At 36.1% G+C, this 17,483-nt stretch overlaps 1 protein-coding gene across 1 annotated transcript in view; it reads right to left on the minus strand.

The window, feature by feature from the left end:
- Positions 1-17,483, minus strand: part of LOC124966048 (cadherin-8-like) — a 154,199-nt gene that overhangs the window by 124,588 nt on the left and 12,128 nt on the right. Inside the window, 2 exon segments of the mRNA XM_047527154.1 lie at positions 15,553-15,605; positions 15,607-15,807. Of these exon segments, the coding sequence (XP_047383110.1) occupies positions 15,553-15,605; positions 15,607-15,807 (254 nt within the window).

Below are 17,483 nucleotides of genomic sequence, written 5' to 3' on the forward strand. Positions count from 1 at the left end.
TTTTTGCACAAAGAATAAAAGACAGTCACTCAATGCAGTCATTCTCAGGCATCTTTTATTCGACTTAGTTTCCAATATGGAAATCAGTTTCCTGATCTATGTCGGTGGTTTTGTCCTCTCAGTGTGTATGTTGGTGTGTTGTTTTCCCTTTTATTTTATTTTATTTTGTATTGGGGATTGAACCCAGGGGCATTTAACCACTGAACCACATTTCCAGCCTGATTTTTTTTTTTTTTTTTTGAGACAGGTTCTGCTAAGTTGCTTAGGGCCTCACCAAGTTGCTCAGCTTTGCTTTGAACTTGTGATCCTCTTGTCTCAGCCTCCTGAGCTGCTAGGATTGCAGATGTTTACCACCATGCCTGACTTTTTTTTTTTCTTTACTATTTGTTCCACATACATTTTGGAAAATAATACTATTTTCATATTTCATCATTGTATCACCTTATGTAGCATTGGAATAAAGAAAAATGCTCTGGAGTGAATCCTTGACAAATTTTGACTCACAATCAATTCTTCAGTATTTACATAATGCCTTTGGAAATAATTGAACATTTTTTCTCCAGAGTTAGGAAAAATACCATATATAACAGAGAACTTGATATATAATGATGTGATTGCAAACATAGAAAAATGGAAAGTAGCATTATAGTCTGTGAAAAGATTAAATTAAAAATTTTATTTTTGCTTGATTTTAATAAAGTTTTAGTGATTGCCTTTTACTGTTAAATATAATGCTAGATGTTTTGGAGGAAAATGAACATTTCCAACTCATGGTTTGTGACTTTCCAATTGCTTGGAATGAAAAATGGCAGGTTCTGTAATAGAGTAGAGGGAAAGGATTTCTATATGTGCTGGTGTTTATGTGTGTGTGTGTGTGTGTGTGTGTGTGTGCACGTGTACATGTGTGTAAATGTGTCAGGGAAGGGAGTTGATCAGAGAGAGCATGAGGAGGAAGAGGAATCTGTTTAAGAGTAGGGTTTTCTCAGAGAGAATATACAAGCATAACAGCCTCTGTAGAGAGAAATGCATATGTAAAGTGTTTGGGTTTGGGGTTTAAGAGCTACAAATATGTTGGTCAGTTTTCCGTTACTGTAACAAATATCTGAAATAATCTGCTTATGAAAAGAAAAAAAAATATTTTGACCTGCAGTTTTGGAGGCCTCTGTCCATGACTGTTTGGTCTCCTTGTTTTGGGGTCTGTAGCAGGGCAGTTTCTCATGACAGGAGTACATGGCAGAGCAAAGCAGCTCTTCTCATCACCAGGAAGCAAAGAAAAGGAGGAAGAAGATCTGGATCCCACAATCCTCTTTGAAGGAATGCCCCAGTGTCCTAAAACATACCACTAGATCCCAACTCCTAAGAGTTCCCTGACCTTTCAAAAGCGTCATGGGCAGGAGATCAAACCTTTGACACATAGGTCTTTGTGGATGTTTACCTAAATCATATGAATAAAATTAAGGGCCCAGACTAGGTATGATAAAAGTCGAGGTCCAAGAGGTAGGCATGCTATCATTTCTTCTCCCCTCTTTCCTTTCCATCTCATCCTTCCTCCCTTCTTTTATGCCACACCATTGAATATCTCCTATGAGCAAAACATTGCATTAGGTGTCAAGACAGACAAGGTCTTAGTTTATATAAGGAACTAGACAAAGTGAATAAGCTGTTTCAGAGCAGAATGATATTGCATGAAAAAGACAAGGAAAGGACAGATGTATATGTAAAACACTAAAAAAAAATTCTATCAAAAGAAAGCAGGGCTGGGAATATAGCTCAGTTGGTAGAGTGCTTGCCTTGCATGCAGAAGGCCCTGGGTTCAATCTCCAGTGCCACTAAATAAATACATAAATAAATAAAAGAACCTTAGAAAAAGAAAGCAAAAATTGACAAGTCTGAGAGAGGGAGACGTTCAGCGTGTTTGAACATCACTCAAAAGAGTGGGGTTCAAGTTCAGGAATCACTGGAGAAAATGTATGAGGGAGGAAATCAGGATGTATGTATGACCATGTGCAGATTTAGTTTTTCCTTTTGGAAGTGGATGGGGTGGTTGCTCTAAAAAAATACAATCAGGAGAGTGACATGATTGAAATCCCAGCTGTGGTGGTAGAAATATGCTCTGTGCTCTTCAATATGGTGACCTCTAGCTACCCGTGCCTATTTAGCTCTTGCAAACAGCCAGTGTAACTGAGGAATTGAAATTTTTGTTTAATTTAAATTAAATCAATTTTATATACATTCAAGAGCCACATGTAGCTTATACTGCCATAAGGGACAGGGCTGATCTAAACTGTGTTGGAAATCACCTGGAAGGGCAACCAGTGGAGAACAAAGGATAGAAGATGGGCAGAGGGGCCGTTAGAACGTTTAACATGGAGATGATGGTGTGTGAGCTAAAACAGCAAAATAAACAGGGTAGTGATCATTTACACACGAGAAATAAAGGAAATTGGGGAGTCCAGATGAAACACAGCACAATCTTGGATCTTCTCTTGAGTTACACTGTTTTAGGTTTGTTTGTTTGGTACCAGGAAGTGAACCCAGGGGCAGCCACTAAGCCGCGTCCCCAGCCCTTTTCTGTATTTTATTTTGAGATAGGGTCTTGCTAAAGCTGAGACTGGTTTTGAAGTCACAATCCTCCTGCCTCAGCCTCCTGAGGTGGTGGGAATACAGGTCTGAGCCACCAAGCTCAGCACATTTCTTTTCAAATTACACAAATATTCTCTGTCTTTTGTTTCCTGTATAAAAGGCATTTCTGTGTAATTAATCAAATACACCAACTGGGACGAAAGTTTTCAGCTTACTATTGGCAAAAGATAATTAAATTATTATACAAATATTTTAAGTCAGGATCTTTGGGTAGTGATGTGAAATTTATCTCTGGTGTACGCATTTTTTCAGTGGCAGATTAAGAGTTGTGAGGACAAACTCTTCTCTCCTGAAGCCTAACACCCTTGATGCCATTGATCTTTCCCATTCACCTTGAGTACACAGGAATCTCAACCAGTTTCCAAGGTTGTCCATAGGTCCACACTGAACTAAGGAGACCAGGGCAATCTGGGATTGAAGAAGAGCCTTCATTTATCTTAAATGCTATATATTTGGAGCTATTGATCATGCCAATGATGACTTCCCTCTACGTGAAAAACAAATTTGGCAGGTGCTACACAGAACAAAGAATAGAGATGATGTGAGGTGAAGAAAAGCACATTACTATATTGGAGTCTAGCTAGACCAAATTGCTTATCATTATCTAGGAATTAATCTAGCATTCCTTATTACTATCTAGTAACATAGTTAATGTTTTTATTTTATCCTTCCTAATTTTCAACCTCTTTGCTAAGCCCTGGATATGAATTTCTTATTTAATCCTCCCTACCAATGGAGTTGTCATATGTATCTTTCTGACTGTCAATGTCTACGTTTACATAAAAAAAAGATAATATGTATTTTTCTAAATGATGAAGTTGGTGAGACCATATGTATAATAACCTAACTATAGTATCTGACCTATAATAAACTCTTACTAAATTTTGGGTACCTAGGAGGATGGCGGTATTTGATTAAATGTTTTTCTGATTTTGATCAGAATCATCTATAACACAGAAAAAATTTTATGGAAAACATGTACACATGACCCCAAATAATAAAAGGGTAGTGCAAAACTATATCAAAGTAGGGTTTTGGAAATGGCATAAACTTACATGTGCTTTGAAACTGTCACTGGACACTGGTGTTCATCCATCAAATCCTAAAGCTATGGTAAATGCTGGGAATTAACTGGTGGACAAGATATTGTCTGTTAATGGTTTAAAAACTAGAGATACATTTTTATTGAAATGACTTGTTTACTTGCCTAATACCTATAATAGTAGCATGAATACCGCATTCCAGTGTTCTGCCATACGTGATTCTTTTTAGGAGATGAAAGTATTTTATAAGCCAGGCACAGTGATGCATGCCTGTAATCCCAGCTTCTCAGGAGGCTGAGGCAGGAGGATCATGAGTTCAAAGCCATCCTCAGCAAAAGTGAGATGCTACGCAACTCAGTGAAACTCTGTCTCTAACTAAAATACAAAATAGGGCTGGGGTTGTGGCTCAGTGGTCAAGTGCCCCTGAGTTCAACACCCCCTGCTTGCAACAAAAAGTATTTTATGCCCCAAATTTCCATCCTTAAACAAAATGCCTACCCCACATGCTCTCACCTGGTCATGTACATTTAAATGAGTGCAATGCCCAAGATCATGTTCTTGCTGGTAAGCAGAGGTTAGCCAGAAGTGCTGTCTCTTTCTCCAGGGAATGAAAGACCCCTTCACCATACTCTGCACACTGTGTTCCTTCTGCACCGGTTGCAAACTCTTGGCTTTGGGACATTTAGGTATTTTCTTGTCCTTTGTATCATTTAATATATCCACCATGAATTTGATCCTTCCTAAGACTTTATATAAATCTTATTCTCATTTACTACAAAGCTACATAATTAAACGGATAATCTCAAACTTGATTTGTACCTGGAGGCCCATTTGAACTGCCTTTCAACTAGGGCCAGTCCATTCTCCAGCAAGCAGGCATCAGACACTTGGTAGAACTAATAAGCTTTTGATGGATGGATGGAAATGGGATTTGTCCATTTTTAATATGAAATCTTCTTAAATATGCAATATTATGTTTTCCTCTGAAACATTAAATCAAATCAGATTGTCCTTTATCAAAAAGCAAGGTTGTACAATACATTGTGTCAAACAAGAATGTAGAAATATAAGGAAAAATAAAGACTTGGTTAAAATGACTCCCATAAATATTTGGACATCAGATAAGGCTGCCAATCTTCCTTTGTCATGATGCAAAACAGGAATTTATTTTGCCCTATGAGTATTATAATGTTAGATATCATGGCTTTGCCTACACTATCATCTTTGTTTCTCCCAGAATATAAGCATCATTATTTTTTTCCCCTGGAGGGGACATAGATTATACCAATCACAAGGGGAAAAAATAGCTGTTAACATTCAATTTCATCACTTATCTTTGTTTTTTTCCATCTCTAAAAAATTTAATGCCATTTTTGCCATCTTATATCTTACTTTAAATATTTTATTAATACTTAGTTAATCTTTACAGTTATTGATAATTAATAGTTAGGTTTACCATTCCACACCACACTGAAAACATTTCAGACAATTTGATTTACCACTTTGGTGTTTGCTTATGAAAGTGTGTAACAAAAATATATTTCCCTAAGGGAAGACATCATCTGCTGACCAATGTAGTGGCAACCTATGGGAGCTAGACAACTAGTAATGTGAATTTATCAAGTGATTTCACTGTTAGAATTCTTCTGTGTACCTATCCATGATGGAGGTGCACATGGGCTCTATAATTCCCTTTAAGGAAAGATGCTGGACATATGGGGTCTATAGGCAACCTCCAGCAATCCACTGCTTGGTGTCTACCTCAGTTGTAGGGAGACCATTTCTCCATATGGAAACTGAGCAAATGGAAGTGTGAAAGATCTCATTTTTACATAATTCAGGAATCCTCTGATGGGCAATACTCATTTCAAAAATACCCACTAGGTTGGGTCAAGATCTTCTGGGGCTGCATCATAGCTTGGCTTTTCCCTCTACCCATTCTGCTTCTCTCTCCTTGTTTAACTAGGTTCTGATCCCTTATGAACATCTGCTTCTAGAAAGAACAACTGTAACACATGTGTTTAATGGGAATACAAATATGTATAACCCAGTTAAGGTAACAAAGTATAAATGGGATGTATATTACAGTCTCAGACCTAAAATGCACGAACAAACATCTACAAAATATTTTCAGTATCCCTTGTTGAGCACCTACTCTCATACTGGATAATACACATTAGAGTTTAACATACACACTACAGTAAGTGCATTCTAAGTGAAATTTGGTTTCAAGCCATCTCATGCTTTCAGATATAGAAATGAGAGAAATGTTACTGAAATCAGAGAATTTGCCAAGGCTTGGAAATTTACAAACTAGGATTTGGTTAAGGCTGTCTCTAACTTCAGTCCCCAAACCCCCATATAACAGCTATCACTGAGGTCTGTAGAAGGGAAGACACAGGTAAGAAAACAGGGTTTTATCATAAATCCATGAAAGAAACAAGTAAATTCCCCTCTCAAAGCAAATAAACATCACAATATTTGTTAGGATACCCCTTTGCAGCCTGTATGGTAGTTATGAGGATTTTCCCCAAAGTTAAATAGAGAAGTCAGATTTGGTTGCCATACTTAACATTAAGTATGAGCCTTCAAGGGTCAGATGGTTACTAAGGTTCTCAGGCACCTGTGAAGAATATCACTTCCCATCACATGTAGCTGTATTTTAATACAAAGAATTTATATGACTGCTAAAGTTTCAAAAATTATTTTAAGGATCTTGATAGAGTTTGAGTAAAACTTTAAACATGGGAGGAAACTTGTCAAATTACTGATGGAAATCCACATTTCCATTAGTTTAGCGTAGGGGGTTGACAAACTTGTTATAAATTAAGTATTTTAGGTTTTGCCCATCATATTGTCTCTGTAACACCTACTCAACTCTAGACTGTAAGGCATTAAAGAATGAGGATGGTTGTGTTTCAATTTTAAAAAGTAAGCAGTCAAGATTTCTTCCACAAGCTGATCCCAGAGTGTATTAATGTAGTCAGATTATTAACTAATAGCACTAGATTCTTCAGTGTGCTCTTTGGAAAGGAAAGATAAAGGGGGAATTTATAGAGCCTTTAAAAGATGTACTGTTCATTCACCCATTTATTAATTGGGTTTTTTGTCCAATTAATAAAGGAGCAAGTTAACTGATCAGAGACTTCTCAGAATAAGAGATACAAATGGTCAACAAATACATGAAAAAAATGTTGAACATTGTTAGCAATTTGGGAAATGCAAATCAAAATTACACTGATAGGCTCCAGATCTATCCATTTGCTGGCAAATGTCATAAAGTCATTCTTTATGGATCTGCAGACTATCAAGTTAAGTGAAATAAGCCAGTACCCAAAAGCCAAAGGTCAAATGTTTCCTCTGGTAAGTGGAAGCTAACCCACAATAAGGAGTGGTGAAGGGAAGAAGAGAAGTTCAGTAGATTAGGCAATGGGGAACTGAGGCAAGGGAGGAGCCACAGGAAAAGGAAAGACAGTGGAATGAGTCTGACACAATTTTCCCATGTACATAAAATGAAACAACACAGTGAATTCCACCACCATGTACATCCATAAGCATGGGATCCTAACTAGAATAAGATATATTTCATGGTTGTATAATTATATAAAAATGGATTCTGCTATCATGCGTATCTAAAATGAACCAATTTAAAAATACACTGTTATTGCATTTATTCCATTCACAATGGCAGCTGTCAAGAACACCAATAATAATAAATGCTAGAGAGGATGTGAAGGAACAGGAACACTTTTGCACTGTTGATGGGACTGTAAGTTCATAAAACCACTATGGAAATCAGTATGGAGGCCCCTCAAAAGACTAGGCATGGGATCACCATATGACTCGGCTATACAACTTCTTGGTATTTACTCTGAAGAACTACAGTCATCACACTACAGTGATACATCAATACCCATGTTTATAGCAGTACAATTCACAATAGCCAAACTATGGAACCAGCCTTGGTGTCTATCAATGGATGGATGGATGGATAAAGAAAATGTGATATATATAATGAAGTTCAATTCAGGCATAAAGAAAAATGAAATTATGGCATTTGCAGGAAAATGGATCAAACTAGAGACCATCTTGTCAAGTATAAAAAGTCAACACAGAAGGTTAAGAGTTGTGTATTTTCTCTCATATGTAGAAGCAAGAGAGGAAAAAAAATATATAAGGTGGGGGTGAATCTCCTAAAAATCAAAGAGAGATCAGTAGAGGAAAGGGTCCAAGGGCTGGAAGGCAGGAAGGGAGGTGGGAAATGCTGGGGAGTGACATTGGCCAAATTCTATTGTTATATTGTGTACATGTACAAATATGTAACAGCAAATCCCATCAATCTGTACAACTATAATACACCAATAAAAAATGTGGTTTTTACCAAAAGATAAAGTTTGCTAAGATCAAATGTGAGGTTATTTCTGATGTTGAATGGATCAGAATCTACAGCACAGATCAGCATAGGAGCCAGAGTGTCACCCTGACATAAGCACAGCACTCTCTGTGCTCCAGATGTCCTGCAAAGCAAAATAGGAGTTCATTGTCTAAAGGCACTGCTCACATTCTCTTCTTCTTAGTGCACTGCACCTTAGAAAATTAAACCTCCTGAGGAGGTCCTAGAGCAGAGAAAAGAGTTCAAACTGATCGAGATACCATATCTTTAGCCCCAATAGTGTTTCTTACAGCAATGTTGGGGAAATGCTGCCCTTGGAGAAAGGCAGTGTATATCTATTTTTCAAATTTAGCAGGAATAAATGCACTTTTATATGATAAAAAAATGTTTTGCTAAACACTGATTTGCAGTCTCTATAAGGAAAATTTATAGGAAGATACAATTCTGAGTCAACTGCAAGTGAAGATGCTATTTAGAGCCACACATAATGAAATAAACCCCTTAGTTATGAATCAGTTATTATATTTCACCGAACTCCAACTGTTTCTTTCTCACTGCTTAATTTCATTCTAGCTTTTGTTATTATGCCTAAAGAAACCATTTTAACATTTTCTCGCATGCACTTTGAGAATCAAAAATTCCATCTACAAGTTTTCAGCTTTTTGCCTCTAATTGCTCCAGTGGTTGCTCTAACGCCTTTAATAAATAATATTACCCCAGTTCCACAAGTTCCAGAATTCTAAGGCCCCTGCATATTATTTATCATTCATCCAAGGAGAAAAAGGAATCTCTGTCTACCCAAAGGATAGTATTGAGAGGGAGAGAGAAGGAAATGAGGAGAGAGAGAATGCAGAATCAGAGAAGATAGAAACACAGTCCAACCTCCATATTCATATCAGTTTCTCTGTAGTGTGAGATAGTTCTATTTTAATATATTGGAAATTTGTGACTATTTTTATTCAAATTTAATTAGTAAACCTTTCCCTCCATGTGACCCAAAAGCTCCATAATATATCATTTTCATATATTAAAGGTGTGTATATATATATGTGTGTGTGTGTATACATATATATATATATATTATACCTTTATACACACACACACACACACACATACCTTCATTATATTCATATCATTTTCATGTATTAAAGATAGTTAGATGGAACTGTGAAGGGCTTGGGTTTCCTGTGTGCATTCATCCAGCCTCCTTATTATGGAATAAGACCAGGGAAGCAAAGCCTGTGTGATTATAAAGATTACCTGGAAAATTGTGGTTCAACTTGTCCAACTGAATATATAAATTAAAATAGAAATGAATGAATAAATGAATTAACATGAATGAATGAATGACTACGGTAATAAATGGCATTGTTTATGAATTAATTCTAGAATGCTAGTTGAATTATGTGTAGTGAGTTATTTGAAATAATATTGGAAGAGTTGATATTTTTGAATTGGGAGTTTTCATTATGTGACAATAGCAGTGTCCTAAACTCCTTGTATATTGCTATTTGTAATTATTTTTTAAATTGATGCAGTTGCTTTGAGAACAATATGGAGGCTCCTCAAACAATTAAAAATGGGATCTGGTAATCCCATTTCTGGGCACTTATTTAAATGGACTGAAATCAGGATCTTCAAAAGATGTTAGCACTCCCATATTCATGAAATGTTATTTACCACAGCTGGAGTGTGGAATCAAATTAAATGTCCATTAACTGATAAGTGGATAAATAAAATGTGGACTGTAGATACAGTGGAATATTATTCCACCTGAACAAAAGAAAGAAATCCTGCAATATGCCCCGATATGGCTGAGCATTGGGTATGTTGTGTGAAGTGAAGATTCCACCTATATGATGTACCTAAAGCAGTCAGAGAATCAGAAAGAAGACTGATATTGGTCAGGAGTGAGAGGGGACATGGGGGATTGCCAACTAACAAGTAGAGTTTTAATTGACAAAGTGAATAATTTCTAGACCTCTGTTAACAACATTGTGCCTATAGGTAATAATACTCTATTGGGCATGTGAAAATTCTTTAAGGGAGTAAATCTCAGATTCGAAGTGTTCTTACACACACACACATACACACACACACACACACACAGTCCTTGCCAAAAACATAAATTATTTTTAGACTGTGGAAGAAATTAATCAATGCAAAGCCTTCAGCCCAAATTAACATTAAGTTGTATGTAATAGGAAAAATTTCAACTGTAGCTTCATTGGAAATCATGACTACAAGGAGTGTTTTCATGAAAATAGTTCATTAACAGCCAGCCTGGTAACTGAGATGAATTATAAAAATGTCAGAATACCAGGCAGAGAGAAATGATGCAAGGCTCTTGTGTTGAGTGGGCACTTACACTTGAGAGGGACCAGGACAACAGAATACTGTGGCCACCACAATCATATGTCAACCTCTTGTTTTGATTTCTGAATGACTGTCTTCCTTTCCTATTTTATTTAAGCAACTCATTTAATCTTATTTAAGGTGAATTTTCTGAAAGAAATAGGAAGTGACCACCTTAAAAAGAGCCAGATGCAATCTCAACCATGGTGACACCAAAACATGCTTGAAATAAATATATTAAGGGGGCTAAAGTGCCATAGTAATTTGCATGAAAGCCTCAATTTATTTTTAAAACTTACTCTGTGCTTGAAATTTTTAACTGAAATATAAATAATTTGTTGCAGATAACATTATTTTCACATGTCTGTCACAAAGTATGGGCTCAGTAAATATCAGCTGTCTTTATACTATTCTTACTCAAGATTCTATAAACTAGTAGAGAAGGCAACATATTAGTGGTTAATGGTAATAAGAAGCTTGGATTTAAACCTTGCCTTCACATCCCTCTGCTTTATCTCCATGCACAGGCAAATTTTCCATTAAGAACTTCAGATTTCTTTTCCAAAAAAACTGAAATCATCCTAACCATTTCCCAGTGTCTGCAGGGAATAATACATAATAAATAGAACTATACCTGATTCATCAAAAGAAAATACCAAGGTTTCTGCATTGAACTCCTAGATCATAATATGATTCACAGTCAATAGTAACAACCTGTCCAAAGTAGCTGGACAGGTGAGCAAGGAATACACAGCCATATTTAGTTATCTCTGCAGAACTGATTTATTTTTCTTCTTTTCTGGTATGTATGCTGGATTTGATGAGGCTACTTAGAGAATGAAGTTTATTATTCAAATACATTATTCCTTTTAAACCATAATAAGGTGTGTAGACTAGATGGTATTACAAAGATGAGGGGAAAAGAAAGGAAATATGTCATACAGGTAGAGAATAAACATTGCGTTATAGAAAATAAATATAAGAAAAATCAGTTCTAGAATTTGATTTGGAGTGTCCCCCAAAGTTCTTGTGTTAAAGATTTGCTCATCAGTCTTAGTCACTATTGGAAAGTGGTAGAACCTTTAGAAGGTAGGGACTCATGCTAAGTTAGGTCATTGGAACAGGCCCTTTAAGGGAAATTGAGACCCTGGTCACTTCTGGTATCTCTCTCTTTGCTTCCTGAATACCATGAGGTGACCAGCCTCTTCAGTCATACCCTTCTGCCATAATGTACTTTGCCACCATAGGCACAAAACAATGTGACCAAGGAAGTATGGACAAAAACCTCTGAGACCAGGAGACCAAATGAACCTTTCCTATTTTAAGTTGATTTTTATCAGGTACTTTGTCATAGTGACAGAAAGCTGACTCACACATCCAGATCCACTCTTAACCATTTGTGCAACATTGAGCAAGATAGTGTTTCTATCCTCAGTATCCTCATTTTTTAAATGGGGGTATGGCTATACATAATATCTCAGAGAGAAGTTAGAGAATAAACTTAGTATATTAGTACAGTCCCTGACACATATTAAGAACTCACTGGTTAACAATATTTACATCAGTAGCAGGGACAAGTTAGATTAAATAATATTAATTATTATACTAGTTAGCAGAGAGTTTAACAAAAAATAGATCATTCTTTATACAGTTAGCCACTTTTAGTAGAACAATTCTTGGCTAAAATGAGTATGAGGTTTTTAATTTACATTTAAAATGTAAAGTTGTTGGTGGTTTACCTTTTATTAACTGGTAATTCTAATAGCTACAACACATTATTTAATAGCTTCATTTAATCGTTTCAGTAATCCCGTGAGGAAGATGTTATAATCCCATATCAATGAGGAAACGGAACCTCAGAGAATTCCAGAGATGAACAGTCTGATGGGAAAGCAGATGTGATACAGCTTGAAACTCTGCCTAAGCTAAAATGCATCATTTTTAAAATAATTTAAACAACTTTATTCTATATTACTCAGAGGCATATAGAATTGCAGAAACAAGCAAATAATTAATGTTCTTGTGTAGGGTAAAGATAAGACAATGGATTTTGCTTTATGTCACCGTCCATTTTTCCCTGGAAGGGAATTTACAGACATACAGGTACAGATACAGATATAGAGACAGATGCATGAATTCTAAAATGCATGATATTTCTAACTAGACGATGTGCTCTCAGAAAAATCTCATAGAAGCTGACCAACCTGTAAATGGCTGTATGTTATTGCAAGGCAGTTACCCACAGTAAATACCTCTGTCTTGTTGGATGGAAAAGCAAGTACTATCCTAAAAAATAAATATGTTCTTGTGACCATATGAAATACAATAATCCTAAAGAGAAAATAATGTATACCTGTTACCCTACATTTCTCTGAATATCTGTGTCTTCTAGTTGTGTTTTAAAAGGATAAATAGCTGTCAATCCATCTGCTAGGCTCATAAGGAACTATGCATTGCTCTGGCTAGTCAGGAAATTTGATTTTCTACAGAAATTAACCAGTTGTGCACAGACAGGGGAAAGCTGCTCTCTGTTCAGCAACCGTTGGGGAAGGGGTTTTAGCAACACAGAACAGATGCTGAAAAGTGCAGCTGGCAATTGCTATGTTCTCATGTCATGGAGCCAGTCCACCTCCTATCAGGACTGCATGGGGAGCACCATCTGACTGTCACATCAAAGACCATTGTAAATGCTTTGAAACAGCAACATCCCTTCTTTGTATGGGACTATAGATGTCTAGGAGCTAGTACTTGCCTGACATCTATCAGAAGCACAGATATGTCTGTGTCACCAATTTATACTTTATCTGTCCATCTCTTCCTGGTAACACAGTCTCAAATCTCACTTAGTTTGTCTGAAAATGAAATACTTCTAAGCCAGATGGTTGTTGCTGACCAGCCTCTAGCTCCCTCTATACACAACTCTCCAAACAGTGACAATAGCAAAAGTAGTAGTAACAAGGAAGTACAAGGAAAATAATGGCTTGATTCCCTGTGTACTGGAATTATGATCAGTAAGTCTCCATTTATTTTTCAGTTGAATGAATAGATCATTCATTAAATAAGCAAAAGCACGTGGGATTTTATGAGCCTGGTTTTAACCCAGTTCTGCCAATTCACCATGGCATGAAAAACTCCTCAGACCTCACCTCTAACTGTTGAAGAACATGCCTATGCACAGCAGGTCATGAATAAGTGGTACCATGGACTCCATGTTTGGAGTGTGTCTGTAATCACCCCAATATCTGAACCCCTATTATTCCTCAGGACTTGTGGCTTGGCATCTCCCTGAGTCTTTATGTGCTCCTTGCTGCCAAGAGTAAAAACCTTGTCAAATTGAAGGCTAAAACTAGCCCCAGACTGATTTCTCAGTTGAACCAATCTTGTTTACTTCCTTTAGAGTCTATCTCATGCTTGGAGATGGATGTAAAAAGAGTAACAATTTTTCCTCTTTCTGTGTTCCTTTCAGAGAAAATATAGAAATACAAAAACAAGGCATATTCGTTTATTTAAAATATCACTATCCCCATGTATAAAAATATCACTGTCCCTCTACATAAAAGAATTCCATCATAAAGTCATTTCTTAACTTTACTAGAGATTCAGAAAATAGATGCCCATGTAAATTTGTTTTTCTGAATTCTTCTTGCCTTTCCACTTAATATTTGACACTTCAGAGATACAATTCCCTTAGCCAAATAAGGGGCACTGTTTATGTCTACAGTATGTGGAATTCCTCTAAACCTGAGAATGACCCCTGGGCCTTTCCTCATCTTCTCAGTTTTATCTTCCCTGGGAATGCATTCTTCTTCAGGAAGCTTTATTTGAATCCCTGTGGGATGTACTATGATTTATCATCCTAAATTTGAAACTCTTCTGTGTTAAGAGTATTCTGGATATTAAAATATTTCCCCTATGTTCAAATTCAAGTTATTGGGGACACTGACTAATCTGCAGGTTTTCTCTCAGCCTCTTAGATTTAGACCTTTTTGAGTAATGAGAATTTAATACATTTTTAAAAAGTGAATAAATAAAACTTCCAGAAAATTCATTGTCTAGAGTTTCCCTGAATAAAGTAGTTAGAAGGATAGTCTATCCTAGATATTTGTGACTTAGAAATTGAAAGTTGGGTGTGTGTTGATATCTAACATATAGATTATTGAATGATTCCTTAAAATCCTATTCTTCCACCTGGTTCATTCTTTCTCTCTCTCTCTCTCCCCTCTGTCCCTCCCTCCCTCCATCCAATAAAATTAAGGAAATATTTGAAATCCACACTCAAACATATCGTTAGCCAACACTTCATCCTTGGAGACAAGCATACAAAGTATATAGATTTTTTAGTATGTTTTTGAAAGGAAGCTATTTAGCTTGAGTACCTGTACTGTCATTTGGGTGATTGGCAAAAGAGAAAAAATATTACAGTTCAGCAGAAAAAAGAAAATAGGGTGAGCTCATTTCTTTAAAATAGAGACAGAAAAGCTTTAATAAATGATTATTTCTCATTCTGCAAAATGTTTCTGAGCGGGAAAAATGTAAACAAAAGACAATTTCAAAGTGATAGAAAAAGATTTTTGTCTAAAAGACACCAAACCAGATATGCTGACCAAACAGAAATGCCCATGAACTGAGAAGAAGCTAATTTCAAAGCCAAACACCAAACAGAAATAAGATAGGAACCTCTGAGTGCGTTGACAAAGCAGTTTTCATGCCTCTAAATTCTAATATATAATTCACTGTAACTGCTGAAGAAGACAAATGAGCTTTGCAATGCTAAACATCATAAAACAAAAAATGTAAAAGATTCACCTGACTGCACTGCAAAATACTAGGGATTTTGCATTTTCAATAAGTTTTCCAAGAACTGGAATAGGTTGATTAATTTTGACATTTCTGGTATCAGACATCTTATGAAGCTCTTAGTAGGCACACACTTTAATTTGCACATACACCCATATACACATGCACACCGACACACATGGAGAGTATGTGTTGACAAAAATTCCTTTGTCACGTGATCCTAAACTCAAAGGCAGTCGCTCAGAATGTGTACCCAGTCACATTTTGTAATGATTTGCTTGTCATTTGAAGTAGTCACCATTTCATTTAAAAGAGAAATACCTTATAGGACTGGATGTGATATCAGGGTCACGAGCAGTCACTTGCCCAATCACCGGAGTTCAGAGCAGCATTTTCATGAACTTCCAGGAGGTAAGTCGGTGAAGAGAAGACAGGAGGCTCATCTGCATCCTCCACGACAATTTTAACCGTTGCTGTATCTTTAAAGGGCCCCCTGCTGCTGAAACGCGGGTCAATATGGACATTGGCTGCCTCTACCTTCAGAGTATAGGATTTCTTGGTCTCAAAGTCCAGAGGCTGTTAGAAATGACAAAGATGAATGCTTCACTAATGACCACAGCAGCAAGAACAAGTGAGTATAATGCTGATGGATGAAAGTTATGTGCATTTAAGCCCATTTGTGAGTCTTAATGGGATCACTCTCCATTCCTCCAGATTCAACCTGCAAATTTTACAGGCATTTATTGATATCTGTTTATTATACAAGCTCAGTGAATCTAATCTCCTATTGTTTGTTTTGTTTTGCTCATTTCACTTGGAATTCGCAAAATATTCACAGTCATGAATTCTGCCATCAAATTTTCACTTCAGGTCATAATATAATATTTACTAGTGATAGCATGACCTGCATATTATCAGTCAGTTAATCAGGCCTCTGCTGGTAGGAGATAAGGCAGCATTGAACACAATCTCTATCTGGGAAGAATATTTTATCAATTCTGCAACAGTGTGTGAAATGTAAAGAACTAGAAATAATCATTGTTTAGTCCAAGGAGACATTTTAAAGCAATAATTTAGCACTAATCCCCACAAAGAGTGTTTTCTTATTTTATTTCCAAAGCATCACTACTCTACTGATTATATAGTAAAGTGAGGTTATATTTTTTAGGGCATTGTGCAAAGGTCTTTATTGTAAGTGGTGTGCTATGAAGCAGGTGGGCATATAAAGAAAATCTAGGCAGATAACAAACCTAGTTGTGTTTATATTAAAAGACAGAAAGTGAGTGTAGTATAAATAGAACTTTGGTGTGCACCACCAACCACTAAAAAATGTGCAATTGCTTCACTGTACCATTACTGAAAATATTTCTGACATATAACACTTCATTTCTTACCAGTTCAAGAGACTTTGTCACTGACCTAGGTACATAAAGGGAGGTAAAAAATTTAGTCCTTTTAAATACACCAGAGATCGTCTGCATCAGAACCATTATAGCCCAATTCTTGGCAACTTATAATACTCCAGATTTCAAGAATGCAAGACTGTCAAGATTCAAGGAGAGTTACGTCTGCATAACAATTTCTCATAAGAAACAGAACTTTAAATCTGCAATGCAGATTTTTAAAAAATAAGAAGCTGGAACACAAACTACCATCGGGGAAGTCTTTCAGAACTCTGATGCAAGCTTAAATATATATTCTTACTTAAAATTTTTGTTTTGATTTTTATATTTGAATTCAGATCTAAGAGGATTTACCTTTTTTCCCCAATATTTGCTAGTAAACAATGCAAACACTCACTTCCCTGTTGATTCTGAAACTACTAGGCACAAGTATATCTGTAGGAATGTATGATTCAGCATCAGCATATTCACAATTTGTCAATCATCCCTACTGTAACAATTTTCAATTTCAAGGTCTTTGTAAATAATGGTCAATATAATAGATTCTATTGTTAATTTTTAAATTTTATTTTTTATTGACAATAATTCTGTACAGTTATGGGATACCATGTGATGTTTTGACCTAATGTTTATATAATGGAAAGGTTCATTCAAACTAATTAACATATCTATCACATCACTAATTGTTTTCAGGTTTTGTGGGGAGAGAGGAGAATATTAAAAACCTGTTCTGACAATTTTGAAGTACACAATACATTATTATTAACTGTGGTCATTGTGTTGTACTATAGGCCATTAAAAATTTTATTCCTCCAGTCTAGTTGAGAGATTAGACTCTTTGTTTAGCAT

The sequence above is a fragment of the Sciurus carolinensis genome, chromosome 16, assembly GCF_902686445.1.
Source record: "Sciurus carolinensis chromosome 16, mSciCar1.2, whole genome shotgun sequence".
NCBI classification, from domain to species: Eukaryota; Metazoa; Chordata; class Mammalia; order Rodentia; family Sciuridae; genus Sciurus; species Sciurus carolinensis.